At 46.8% G+C, this 12,331-nt stretch overlaps 1 protein-coding gene across 1 annotated transcript in view; it reads right to left on the bottom strand.

Annotated features, from left to right (window-relative positions):
* Window positions 1–5,196: 5,196 nt before the first annotated feature.
* HACD2 (3-hydroxyacyl-CoA dehydratase 2) overlaps window positions 5,197–12,331 on the bottom strand; it is a 97,242-nt gene continuing 90,107 nt past the window's right edge. Inside the window, exon 7 of the mRNA XM_037051464.1 lies at window positions 5,197–8,190. Coding sequence (XP_036907359.1) covers window positions 8,108–8,190 — 83 coding nt within the window. The 3' untranslated portion in view covers window positions 5,197–8,107. The remainder of the gene's footprint in view (window positions 8,191–12,331) is intronic.

The following is a 12,331-nucleotide window of genomic DNA, read 5'->3' as shown; positions in this document are numbered from 1 at the left end:
GGTGCACACGTGGACCCCCCTGCTCTGTCTCCAGCGAATCAGATTACACAGGTCTGAGGGAGCCAAGGAGGCTGCCTTTGTCAAGCACCCTAGGTGATTCTTTTTAAAATTTCTTAAATATTTTATTTATTTATTTTTTAGAGAGAGGGGAAGGGAGGGCGAAAGAGAGGTAAAGAAACATCAATGTGTGGTTGCCTCTGGTGTGCCCTCTACTGGGGACTTGGCCTGCAACCCAGGCACGTGCCCTGACTGGGAATCGAACCAGTTACCCTTTGGTTAGCAGCCCGTGCTCAGTCCACTGAGCCACACCAGCCAGGGCACAATGCTGATTTTAGTGAACAGTTTCAAGAGCTGATGGAGCTACATCTGCTAGTGACAGTGAGTGAAGCTGATGGGCATGAAGAGGTCGGTGTACAGGGCTGTGGGTCTCTTCAGGATCTCCTAGCCGGCAGTGGTAAGCACATCTGGTTTCTGCCCAGATGCTTTCGTGTGCTTCCGAGCCTGGGCCTCCACCAGCCTGGGCCAGCCCAGTGACAAGCTTGGCAGCACACACCCTCAGTCAGGAGAGGCGGTGTGTTGGGTCAGCCTTTCTCCCTGTCACTGGTGAGACCCGGGATGGAGAAGAATCAGGTGGGATGAGGTGGGAGGTGCGCCGAGCAGGCCTCACAATTTCCTTTAGTCTGAGCTGCTACCTCTTAGGGAGGTAGCAGCTCCCTAAGAGGGTTTAGGGAGCACACGTGTTCTCTAGGGTTTTTTCCAGCTTACCAGAACGCTCCCCAGAAACTTAAGCCACGGTGGATCATTCCGCTTCTTGTTGGCTGGCTCCCTATTATTTCCTTTGCGTATACCTTCACTAGGGAGGAGAAATGAGAGTTCTGGGCCAGGACTGGGTATTACTGGTACCCCCCAGTCTACTCCAAAGCAACATTTCTAACATCCCGCAGAACGGCATCCTCATTTCAATCACAAGCCCAGGACTCAAGGGCATGTGTAGGATGCTCTTAACAAGGAACAGAGCCAGGTCAGTGGTATAGGAAGAGCCAGGCTGGTGAGATGGAAGAGACTAGGAGGTAAGAAACGCAGAACCGCTGGTAGTCAACTCTTTCAGAGAACAGGAGGAGAGAGGAGGGAGACTGAAGTGCATGGGGTCAAGGCCAAGATGGGAAGGTGCTTGCTGGGAAGAGCTGGCAAAGAGGAAGGACGGAGGGATCCAGGTGGCTACAGTGAGGTCCCTGAGGGGTGAGCAATGGAAAGATCTACAGCACAAAGGAGGAATTAGGTCTGGACAGAAAGTCACCCCTTCCATTCTAACATTGGGACAAGAAGACGGGGAGCCAATGTAGGCAAGTTGGTAGATTTGGTGATGGAAACCTGGAAGATTGCTGTGTGATGGCCCTTTTTTCTGCGAAATTTGGGGTGCTATTCTGTTCTCGGAGTAAGAAGAGGAGATGGAGTGGAAAGGGAATGATGGACAGAGTGCCGGGGGCAGCCCCAGGCGTGAGCGGTGGCAGGGAAGGGTGGCAGCTGGACAGGACCCGGCTTGGGGTTTTGCCACGTGGGTGCGCTGGGAGGTTCATGATGGTGCTGAGAACAGTGGAGTCTGGCAGGAGGGGCTGGTGGGGAGGTTGAGGGACAGTGGACAGGGGAGACTGGGAAACGGAGGAGAGGAGGAAGAGGTGGAAGCTTCAGCAAAGCCATGGGATGGGTGTGGGCAGAAGAGGACCCGCAGCCCTGAGCTGCCGTGGCAGGGGGCCGAGAGCTAGTCCCAGTTCGGAGTCTGTGCGGCTGGAGCAAGTCATGGGCACTCTCGTTGCCTTGGGTTTCCTTTCTATAGTGTCGGCTTCTCTGGTTCAGAAAGGTCTGTGTGGTGAGCCGATGTGGGGAGGATGTAGCCCAGAATGAAAGGAACTGGACAGCCTTGTCAGATAACAGGGCCTGCGGGGACACGGCAGCCACCACCTGGCGACAGGGGGGAATGTGGAAGACCACTTCCAGAGTGAGCAGCTGACGGTGGACACTGGCATCCATGTTCAAAAATGGGTTGTGGACACAGAGGGAGTGGCAGTGAGACTGGTCCCAGCTTGGGGTTTTAAGCACTTCTCATATGAACAAAGTTCCCATCCGATGGTAGACAGTCACCTTTCAGATCCACCCGTAAGCAGCAAATGAGACTCCGGCTGGGGCTGCTGACACCTGGGTTCTCAACCTAATAACGAATTTGCCCATCGCTGTTCCCATCTCTGGATGCGCCAGCACTCCCCAGGGGAAAGCTGCTAGATTCATACTTTCCAAGGTGTTCAAGCAGCCTTCATCCTGAAGATGTTTCAAGGATAAAGGTCAAAAGTAGCTTTTGAAAATCCTGCCTTAGCATCCTTCCTGCCCCTCCCTATTCACAAACTGCACTCATACGCATAAAAGTCTGAAACGTTTAGCAAGAGAGAAAACCTGAATTCTGTGTCACCCTTTTCAACCACAGATCACCCTTCCCCTAACCTATCTATATTTCCATCAGTGCTCAGAACAAATCTTCTGTGCGTTTCACTCTGACATACACTAGTTCATTATACAGGGTCTGGCACAAGTAACGCCCGTTTTCGTTACAGTCTTAAGCATGAGATTCTGTAACACAGCGTCACACTCGAGCGCACCATGTGACATTTTAGGTGACATGTTCAAATTAAAACTATAAATGACTACACCCACATCATTACCCTCCCAACCACATTGCGCGGGCGTTGCCTCTGCCGGGCCTGTGCAAACGAACCACCAGAGGTAGACCATTACCACCGGCCTGCACAACAGACGAGTGTGGTGGTTGAGGATGTCAGCTGGTTTACATGCGCTTCTGATTATCTATTTGATATGTCCAAAATTGGTGTCATCTAAACAGCTCTCTCTTGAGGGAGACTTTAAGCCTGTTAAAGAGTGAGAATAATCCATGGCATGAATAGACGCATTTTAAATCTGTGAGAAAATCCACAGTCCAAGAGTCAAGTTAATTCACACCCACAGAGTGTATTGGATATGCTGCAGACAAGCATTCTCAGGGCCAGACGCGGCCTTATAAGGTGGCCTGACATTTTCTCATGGCCCAGGCTACCCTCCAAAAATATCCAGAGACAGAAGAAGAGTGGGAACTGACCTCCCCAAACGTTTCGAAGAATAACAAGCAGGCTCTCTGTTAAACAAGAGCAGTGACACCTGCCTTCCTACGAGCTCCCAAAGCCCCGCGCATTTCAAAACCGAGCAGGTGGCAGGTCCGTGGCTGGGGGAGGGCTTGCAGCAGGCAGTGAGTAGATGGAGCCGACCAGCACACGTCCAAGCCGGTCTCTTTGCTTTAAAAAAGTGTTATTTCCTGCACCCCTCCAGCACATGCTGAGAGCTGACTGCCTTTACTTTATATGGGCAATAGAGACCCATAACTAATTTTCCTTAGTGTGTCTTTCCGCCCCTTTCCTATCCGTATTTTTGGCCGAAGCTGTTTCCCACACTCCTTTTACTCCCAGGGCCCCAGATCACTAGTGAGGTGCTGCCCCCCAGCGGGCAGCTGGGCTACAACATGGGAGGCACAAATGGCGTTTGGGCTTTAACCAAGGACAGCATCTGGAAAGGTATTTGGATTGCACTCACCAAGGTCAAAGACAGCTTGCAAGAGAGCTGCCCTGGTAATGTCTATGTGCTGGAATTAGTGACCAGAATACAATGTCCAAATATTAAAGAGATTTATGAAACGGGTACTTTATGTACACAGCCTCTCACATGTTTTGTTTTTCTGCATCAAATGAGACTTTTAGAGTGAATTGCCGTTTGGGGGAAAACATTATTTTTGGTAATGAGACCTACCCCTGAGGGGTCTATCTCTAAATTTGAAGAAAAGAAGATTAAGTACCTCACAGGGCTAAGAGAAAGTCATCAAAACCCCCTGCACAGTTCTCTTCTAACTCTAGTTCTCAGCAGCAGGCAGTGGAATGTTAATAGGTACGGCTATCTTTGGTAATAGTTGCTTAGAACAGCTTCTTCACCACTAAACTCTATGACAATGAGCCGGTCTACTTGTAAGGCTGGGATTTAAAAAAAATAACGAGAACTTGCAAAGCTAGTCTTCCTTCTTGTTAAAGGCAACAGAACAGCACAGTGGTATTTTGGGAATGCTGTGTGAACAGCGAGTCTCTCAATTACACGGACAGTGGGTCCTCAGGCTGGGCTCATGTTAACATAGTGCACGTAATTGCCGCCAAACATGACAATGACAAATTAGAAAGCCCTGGTGTCTGTTGCCACCCTCAGCTTGTAAAAGTGGCATTTTCTGGTTTGCCTCTACTATTAACTTGACCAGCTGGCCATCATTTTCAGTTGCAATAATTTTATTTTTCGTTTCATAGATAAAAAGCCTGCCTCTCAAACAGATTAGACTCTGTGTGGGAGAGGCAGTTATAACTCTAACCACTGTGCTGGTAACATCTAAGCCGTGATTAGATGGCATTTAGAAAGAAAACGTTCCCCTTTGGGATCCAGATCACACTCGTGGACACCAGTGACCGTGACTGGGAAGAAGACCTGGTAGACTCATGTGGGGGCCCCTCGCTGCTGCAGGCAAATAACAAAAACCAACCAAAGAGATGATGAGAAAGTGTCCAGCACCCAGGGACAGCAGCACTTTCATGGTGAGGTGAAGAATTTTGGGGTCCAGAACCAGCAGGTCCCAAGCGGCTGGACTGAGAGTTTCCTGTGGCGTCCTCACCACAGCCTCGGGGTGCTCGAAGCTGCATCTGGGAGCATTTGGGGGAGGAGGTTCTTAACTCCTTGACCAGGGAGCTGAACATATGATGAACATGGCTGGGCAACAGTATTTCCCCTTTCAACTTATGTTCAAACAGTTAGATTAAAAAGAAAAAAAACACTGTAAGACAAGGGTCCTCGATCTTTTACTGATGCATTTCTTAGATTTCCTGCTCATTACATGAGGAATCCCTCTTGTCCTTCTGAAGACTGGCAGGAAGAGTGACTTTTTGGAAACCTTTAATATAATCTGTCTGCTTTTCCTGTACGTGCAGAACCATTATGGGTAGCAGAAACACATTTTAACGCTGCCAAAGAAAGAGCTGGAATCTATACGAGAACTGAAATTCTTCCATAGTCCTACAAGGCCACTTTCAGGCCAGTCTGATGTGAAAAAAATCACTAAGACTCAACTGGTCAGTATTTCAGATCCAGGCAGAGCACACACCAGTTTATTTTGAAATGCAACACAGATCAGTATTTTATGAATACAACTTGTTACTGTTAACATTATCAGGTAAAAACAGCTTCCAAATGCATGCATAGAAAGTTAAGCATAGTCGTTGAATGCCTTATTTCTAAATATACAAAAAACCCATTTAAATTATAGAATTTTAGTGAATCAAAGACCTATAAAATTACAATTTTGGTTTTCACAACATAGAAAAAAATACAAAAATGACTGTATATACGGTCGTATAAATTTTTACCTAAATTTCCAAGGAGCAGTATGTACTGATTTTGATGTTTTATCTGAAACTCAGAATTGAAAATAATTCACAGGTTGTATCACACAAATGCCAACCTTTTGTTACAAAGGAACAACCAAAAGCGCAAGTGGAAATGAGGGCAGCACCTCGCCCGGCCGCTCTAACGCTGCGTCTTCTGCAGGGAGTTCATTCACTTCAGAGAAAGCCTGTCTGGGAGGACGGTTCTTCACTCCACGACTGACTAACCCTCCGTTATGCCTTTGATAACTGTGCCTTTGCAGCTTGTGTTGAAAGAGAATCCCCAACCTTAGCAAACAGAACACAGCAGCATGCAAATCGGCAGCTGTGTCTGCAAAGCTCTGCTGCACACCTCACAGAATTCTCTGCCAGAGGGTGGTTCCCAAAGGGGGGGCTCTGAAACATCATCCCCTGGGGGTGCATCCAGGCAGACGATGCCTTTGTGCCCTGAAATGAACACGCAGTCTGACAAAATAACCAATTCCACCTTCTTCATTCATACTTTATAATCAGAAGGGACATTTGGTGGGGTCAGATGGTCTCGCTTCATAAAAGGATACCACCACTTCAAAGGAAGAATTAATTTATGTTGGAGCTAAAGAGACCAGTTACTGAGAAAGGTGACTGAAGGACACGGTGGTATATCTTACTTCTTCTGCCATAAGCATTTTAGATGTTTGATGTACAAAAATTTTGAGGAAGGAGTTGTTGGCTGTGCTCTCGTTGCTGAAGCTCAGTCGGATGCAACACCACCATCCGCAACCGGCTGTTTCCATAAACAGTGACAAACCGTAACAGAGAGGCCTGACCCAAACCAATCTGGCGAGCTTGAAAGACCTGCAGTTTTTACCCCACCCTCTACTAACTATTCCAAAAACAATTAAAAAAAATCTTACCCAAATTAATAATAAGTGTAATACAACCCAAACTGATTCTATTTTACAGTAGAAATACATTTGGGAAAACGAAAAGAGGAAAACCATGAAATATAATCTTTTCCACGTATTTTAACAAGTACGAGAATAGATTCTGATCTCAACACACCCAAGGTGAGCGCTGACATTAAGAAGCAGAAGTTTAAGGTTCAGTTTCTAAAATAACTGATTACGAGTTTGCCCGCACCAACTACACTTCAGTGTACGCTTTCTCTCATTTTGATACTGATGTTTAAACCTCTATGAAAATAAGGAATTAGAAAACTAAGTTTCCCATTATTTCATACTCCTGATATTAGCAATTATATTTTAAATAACTACTCTATAAACTAGACTTCTAAAGTTTTAAAGATCAACCATATTAAAAGAAAAAAAGGGAAAAAATGGCTCTACAAAGAATATCCTGTGTTTAAAATCTAATGCACATTTAAACTTGGGCCTCACATTTTCACCAACCTCTCCTCGAAGAGTCGTAAATGCACAGCTGAGCAACTGCTTGGTATGAAGACACGATGTTAATCAGACAATGTCCATCTGACCAAAGCATTTCTCAGCTGCCCAGCACGTGGGACGGCACTGCTGTGGCTCAGGACTGCCCAGCCAGGCATTTCACTGCCTCGGGATGTGTGAGACGGTGGGAATGAGAGATGGCCACGATTAGGGAAAATTTCTAAACAGAAGAGTTTCATGAAAATTAAAAAGTAAAACGATAAGGGTGTAAAAACCTATTCCTGAATGTTCTTCTGGACTACATTTCTAAATTAACACCTTCCATGCGTTTCAATAACAGCTTCTCTATTCCTGTGCCTAGATGGGCTTTAGGCCCATACATGAGAAGTGACTGGCAAATGCATTCCTCAGAGGGGTTCTGAGAATGGGGCTGTGAAAGGTACCTGTCACTTACTAGCAATGAAACTTGCCCTTTCTGAGAACTGTCATACTGTGAAAATAGGAGTGAGGCTGAGCCCCAGATAAGGTAGGTTCTCTACATCGTACACATACTACATTCAGGCATGTTTCTTAGTGGCAGGCAGTAATGTCTCCACTGAAAACACACAAAGGGGTCCTGGTTGTTTTCTGATTATGGGCATTACCCCAAAGCTTCGCAAACACAAAACTGTGTATTTCACTCACTAGATATGAGGGGAAAGGTCCTAGCCATAACCTCAGAGCATTCCAGAGAACAAGGTTTGCTGCTTCAAAAATACACTTTCCAGCATGCAGTCAAGCACTTTGGAAGGGAGCAACGCTACACACCCCACGGACTGGAAGGAAACGCCGCCGCAAGCCGGGCGTCGGCAGGGCCGCCGCACTCAGACTGCTGCTCTCCGTCCGTGTAGTTCCAGGCCTTTACTAACCAGACGCGTGACAGGGGCAGGGGGACAGAAATGCTGGACCCTTTCTAGGGCCACAGGAAGCGTCGGGAACCCCCTGATGAAAAAGCATGCCTAGTGGACTGGCCAGGGTGCTTTATGGAAGAGCTTTTTTTTTTTAAATTTTATAAAATCCCAGGTCTGTGTGACACTGGATTTTGGGTTTTGTTTTGTTTTGTTTAGTATTTTAAAAATAGTTCTTATTTTCTATGAAACATATTGGGAACTCAAAAAGTCTGCAGCATTTTTGTCATTGAAAAGTTTGTTTTTGGAGGGGTTCAGGAAACAGGAACTATTCAAATTTCTTGTGTTCTTCAGTATGAGAAAGGACCTTTCTTCTCTGGTGTATCATGTGGAAATATAACTGGGGAAAAACTGAAAGAGAAAAGAAGAGGAAAGAATCAGTTAAGGAGATCATTTAAACTGTATGTTCTGTTTAAAGCACAGGGACTTGAAGTCCTCTACAGCTCTCTGATGCTTTACCATCCAGCAACCGAGGAAGGTGCCAGGTGGGCCTGGGGCAGGGAGAGGAAAACACAGAGACCCACCTTCTCCTGCATTAGCCTGGTGTTGCCTCTCACAGACTGGCAGGTATCACTGCCAGTCAAGATGCCACAGAGCCACCACATAACATTCTTCACACTCTTATTATCTTTACACTCACTCTCTGATTTCACAACAAGCAGGTGAAGAAGTCTAGTGATGGAGTTATTATCCTTGTTTCAGAGGAGGAATTCAAGTCCTAGAACGTGTAGGCAACCTGTCTGGGGTTTCATGGCAAATCACTGATGGTTTAGGACCAGCCTTTGGGCTCCCAAAAAAGGTTGTTCTTTGAGTGGGAAGGAGTGCTAATATATTTGATCTGAACACCACTAAGCCAAGTTTGAATGTAGAAAAAGTCATTAAAAGAGCCAGTGACTGGTGTGGCTCTGTGGACTGAGTGTCGATCTGCGAACCGAAAGGTCACCAGTTCGATTCCCAGTAAGGGCACATGACTGGATTGTGGCCAGGTCCTGGGTTGGGAACGTGTAGGAGGCAACCAACTGATGTTTGTTTCCCTCTCTGTCTCCTTCCCTTCCCCTCTCTCTAAAAATAAGTAAGTAAAATCTTTAAAAAAAAAACCCAACCCAAATAGCCAATATCTCAGGAACTGAAGATTCTATCCTTGGTAATTTATAGATTTCTTTTCCTATATATATATTAGAGAGAGAGAGGGCAAGGGAGGGAGAGAAACATCAATGTGTGGTTGCCTCTCGCACGCCCCCCACTGGGGACCTGGCCCACAGGCACACCTCCTGACTGGGGATTGAACTGGCGACCTTTCAGTTTGCAGGCCAGTGCTCAATCCACTCTGAGTCACACCAGCCAGGGCTGTAGATTATTTTTAAAAGTAATAGTCCTCAGTCCTGGCCAGTGTGGCTCAGTGGGTTGGAACTTTGTCCTGTCCACCATTCAATTCTTGGTCAGGGCACATGCCTGGGTTGCAGGTCCGATCCCAGTCGGGGCTTGTATAAGAGGTAACTCATCAGGGTTTCTCTTCCTCTCTCTCCCTCCCTTCCCTTCTCTCTAGAATCAACAGGCATTTCGTTGGATAATGGTTCTCAAATGAACTGGATGGTACGGCCTCCCTAGGGAGTACTAGGAAATGGCAGGGGCAGCTCCCGAGGGGCAGGTGACTGGCACTCAGCACCCGGGGCGGGACCCTGAAACCTGCAGTACAAGGCGGTCCTCCACAACTAAGCGTTACTCCATCCAAGTGCTCCATCCTCCTGGGCAATGCCAGTTTAAGCTATCTGGTCATCACCAAGTTACTGTAAACCGGGGGCTCGATGACCATGTAAAAAACTCCAGTGAGATGGCCTTGGGCGAGCACCATCCTTCCTATCCTCCCCTTGTCAACAGGTCCAATCTCTGTTTTTTAGACAATAACCTACATTTTGGGAGAGGTAATTTTCACCACTGCCAACTCTCTCTGACAGTTTCTTCGTTTTTTAATGGCTTCCAAGTTGGCAACATTTCAGACAATGCTCCCAGAGTATTCCAAGACACCAGTGGGTTTGTGCACAGACCTGATAAACTGCAGAGGAGGCTCTGGTGGCGAGCAGGGCTGCCAACCGCTCCACTCACTATCTGCAGGCAGAAAGTCATTCACAGAAAAGGCCCAGCTTGTGCACAAAATTCAACAGTGAGAGAACTATTTTGGTTTGAGAGCTAGAAAATTTGACAAGCTCTATAATCTAAAGACTGGAAGTAAAGATATAATTAAACCATAAGGAATGCTAATTGTAATCATTTAAAGATGTGGGGCCAGTCACATTTCCATAGATGTGTTTTAGTAAAGGGAAGCGTTGTGGCAAAGCAAGCTCCGGGCTTTTCCTCTAGCTGCATTCGATTACAACACCCCTAACAGGCCCCTGCAGCCTCACAGCAAGGTTGGAGGGCGGGAGGGGGGACGGGGCGAGGCAGCCATTCATTAGGCCTGTGGTACAGTGAGAGCAAGATGGCCGAGCACACCATCACCTTTGGCCCTGTGGGCGAGGGCCTACTGGCTGCCAGAGGAGTCGGATGTTAGAACCAGAGGGCAAATGTGGCCCTTTCATTCTTTAACATCTTCCAGAGGTTTCTTAGTGACTAAGAAAAAGTGTGTGTGTGTGTGTGTGGTGGGGAGGGGGTGGTAGGGAAATGGGGAGACTTTGGCTCAAGGTTCTTTATAGCTCTAGCAGTGACTTCTTGATGACCAGAACTTGGATGACACTGTCTCCAGTTGAATTACCCACATGTTCAGGCTGAACCCAACTATAATGGCGGAAACAATTCTGGATTTGTGGCTACCATTTTTACCTACATGGGGCTCTAACGAAGACTAACCCTAAGAAGGTCTCAGCCTGACAACAGGCTATTCAGAATCCTATCTTCTGCTCTGCCAGTTCAGGACCCACCGAACGGAGACGGCTGCCATGCAGTGAGTGTGCGTCCTGGTGTGCTGGGTGGGTGTGGGGGCTTGTGGGGGCTGCTGTGCCCACCTTCCTGCAAGATGAGAGCAGCTGGAAACGCTCTGCCTGGAGTAAGTTTCACTCTCAGTTTCTCTAAAACCGGTGTGGCTATGCTTACTGACAACCTGGAGTGCCAGGCTTCCTGGAGCCCTCACCCAATACCATTGTTTCTCAGCCTTTTTTCCCATCCCCACTCTATATCTGAGTTTCACCAATGTGGGAGGGAAACTGTAAGTAAGACTCGGACACCTACAAGTCCTGCAGATACTGCACATGGCAACATGGAGGGGAGGAACATCTTGCAAAGGACGCCAAGCATCCCAACCCGAGAATATTCCTGGGGCCAGGGCTCATGGGCCACAATTTGGGCTTCAGGCCATCACTGCAAATAGGTCAGGTGTTGCTATATATACAAATAGATGTACACACACACACACATATGAGGTCTGTCTGGAAAAAGCCCAGCCATTGTTAATATAAGGAGAATGGTCTGTGTGACGTTGATGTAACCTGGCAGCCAAGGAGAGTGGACTGGAATGTGCATGTGTGAACAATGACAACTTCACTGTACTAGTCAGTGGGGGCAGTAGACGCCGTTGAATGAGCATGTGTACCGTGTGGCCCTCGCATTCAAAATGACTGAGCAAGTAGAGCAAAGAATCTGCATCCAATTTTGTGTTAAGCCTGAACATTCCTCTGTCACTATTCCGATGATTCAGAGGCTGCAGCTGTGGGCCCCTGGTGACTGGCAGCTTCATCACAACAACTCACCAGCTCACACATCATGTCTCGTGCAGGGTTTTCTGGCAAAACATCAAATCTCTCAGGTGACTCAGCCCCGATTCAGCCTAGATTTGGTGCCCTACAACTTCTGGCTTTTCCCAAAACTAAAATCACCTTTGAAAGGGAAGAGATTTCAGACCATTGATGAGATGCAGGAAAACAAGATGGGGCAGCTGATGGTAACTGGGAGAACTGTGTGAGGTCCCAAGGTCCCTACTCTGAAAGGAACTGAGGTTTCAATGTGCTTTGTACAATGTTTCTTCTATCTTCTACCTTCAATAAATGTCTCTATTTTTCATATCACATGGCTGGATACCTTCTGGCCAGACTTCCCATTTAATAAGATTAAAAGAAACTTAAGTTGTAAAAAGAAAATCAAACTTGATAAAGAAGACATGTCAATAGCAACCTCTCCTAATCCTGCATTTTTTGTAATAAATACAAAGTTTTGGAAACATGCAAATGTACAGTTGGCTGGGAATGAACTGTACAAACTGCCCTCGATATTACCACCTAAACCACTGAACACATCCAGGGCAACTGGCCCAGGCCAGAAGCAAAGTGAGTGCCAGCAGGTATGACGACGTGTATGGCAGGAGCTGGCGTCTGGGCTGCCATCTTGAGCTGGGTCGAAAGTCAGAGATTTGAAGAAAATCTTCTAATCTTTATTTGAAGTCAACCTTTTTTCATTGTCTACAAAAGTTAAGCTGCCTTAAAAAGGAGAAAGACTATAAACTTTA

This window comes from Sturnira hondurensis, unplaced genomic scaffold (assembly GCF_014824575.4).
Source record: "Sturnira hondurensis isolate 20B ecotype Veracruz unplaced genomic scaffold, ASM1482457v3 Scaffold0007222, whole genome shotgun sequence".
Classification (NCBI taxonomy): Eukaryota; Metazoa; Chordata; class Mammalia; order Chiroptera; family Phyllostomidae; genus Sturnira; species Sturnira hondurensis.
Note: the sequence above shows the minus strand (reverse complement) of the source record. Positions and strands in the feature narration are given on the sequence as shown.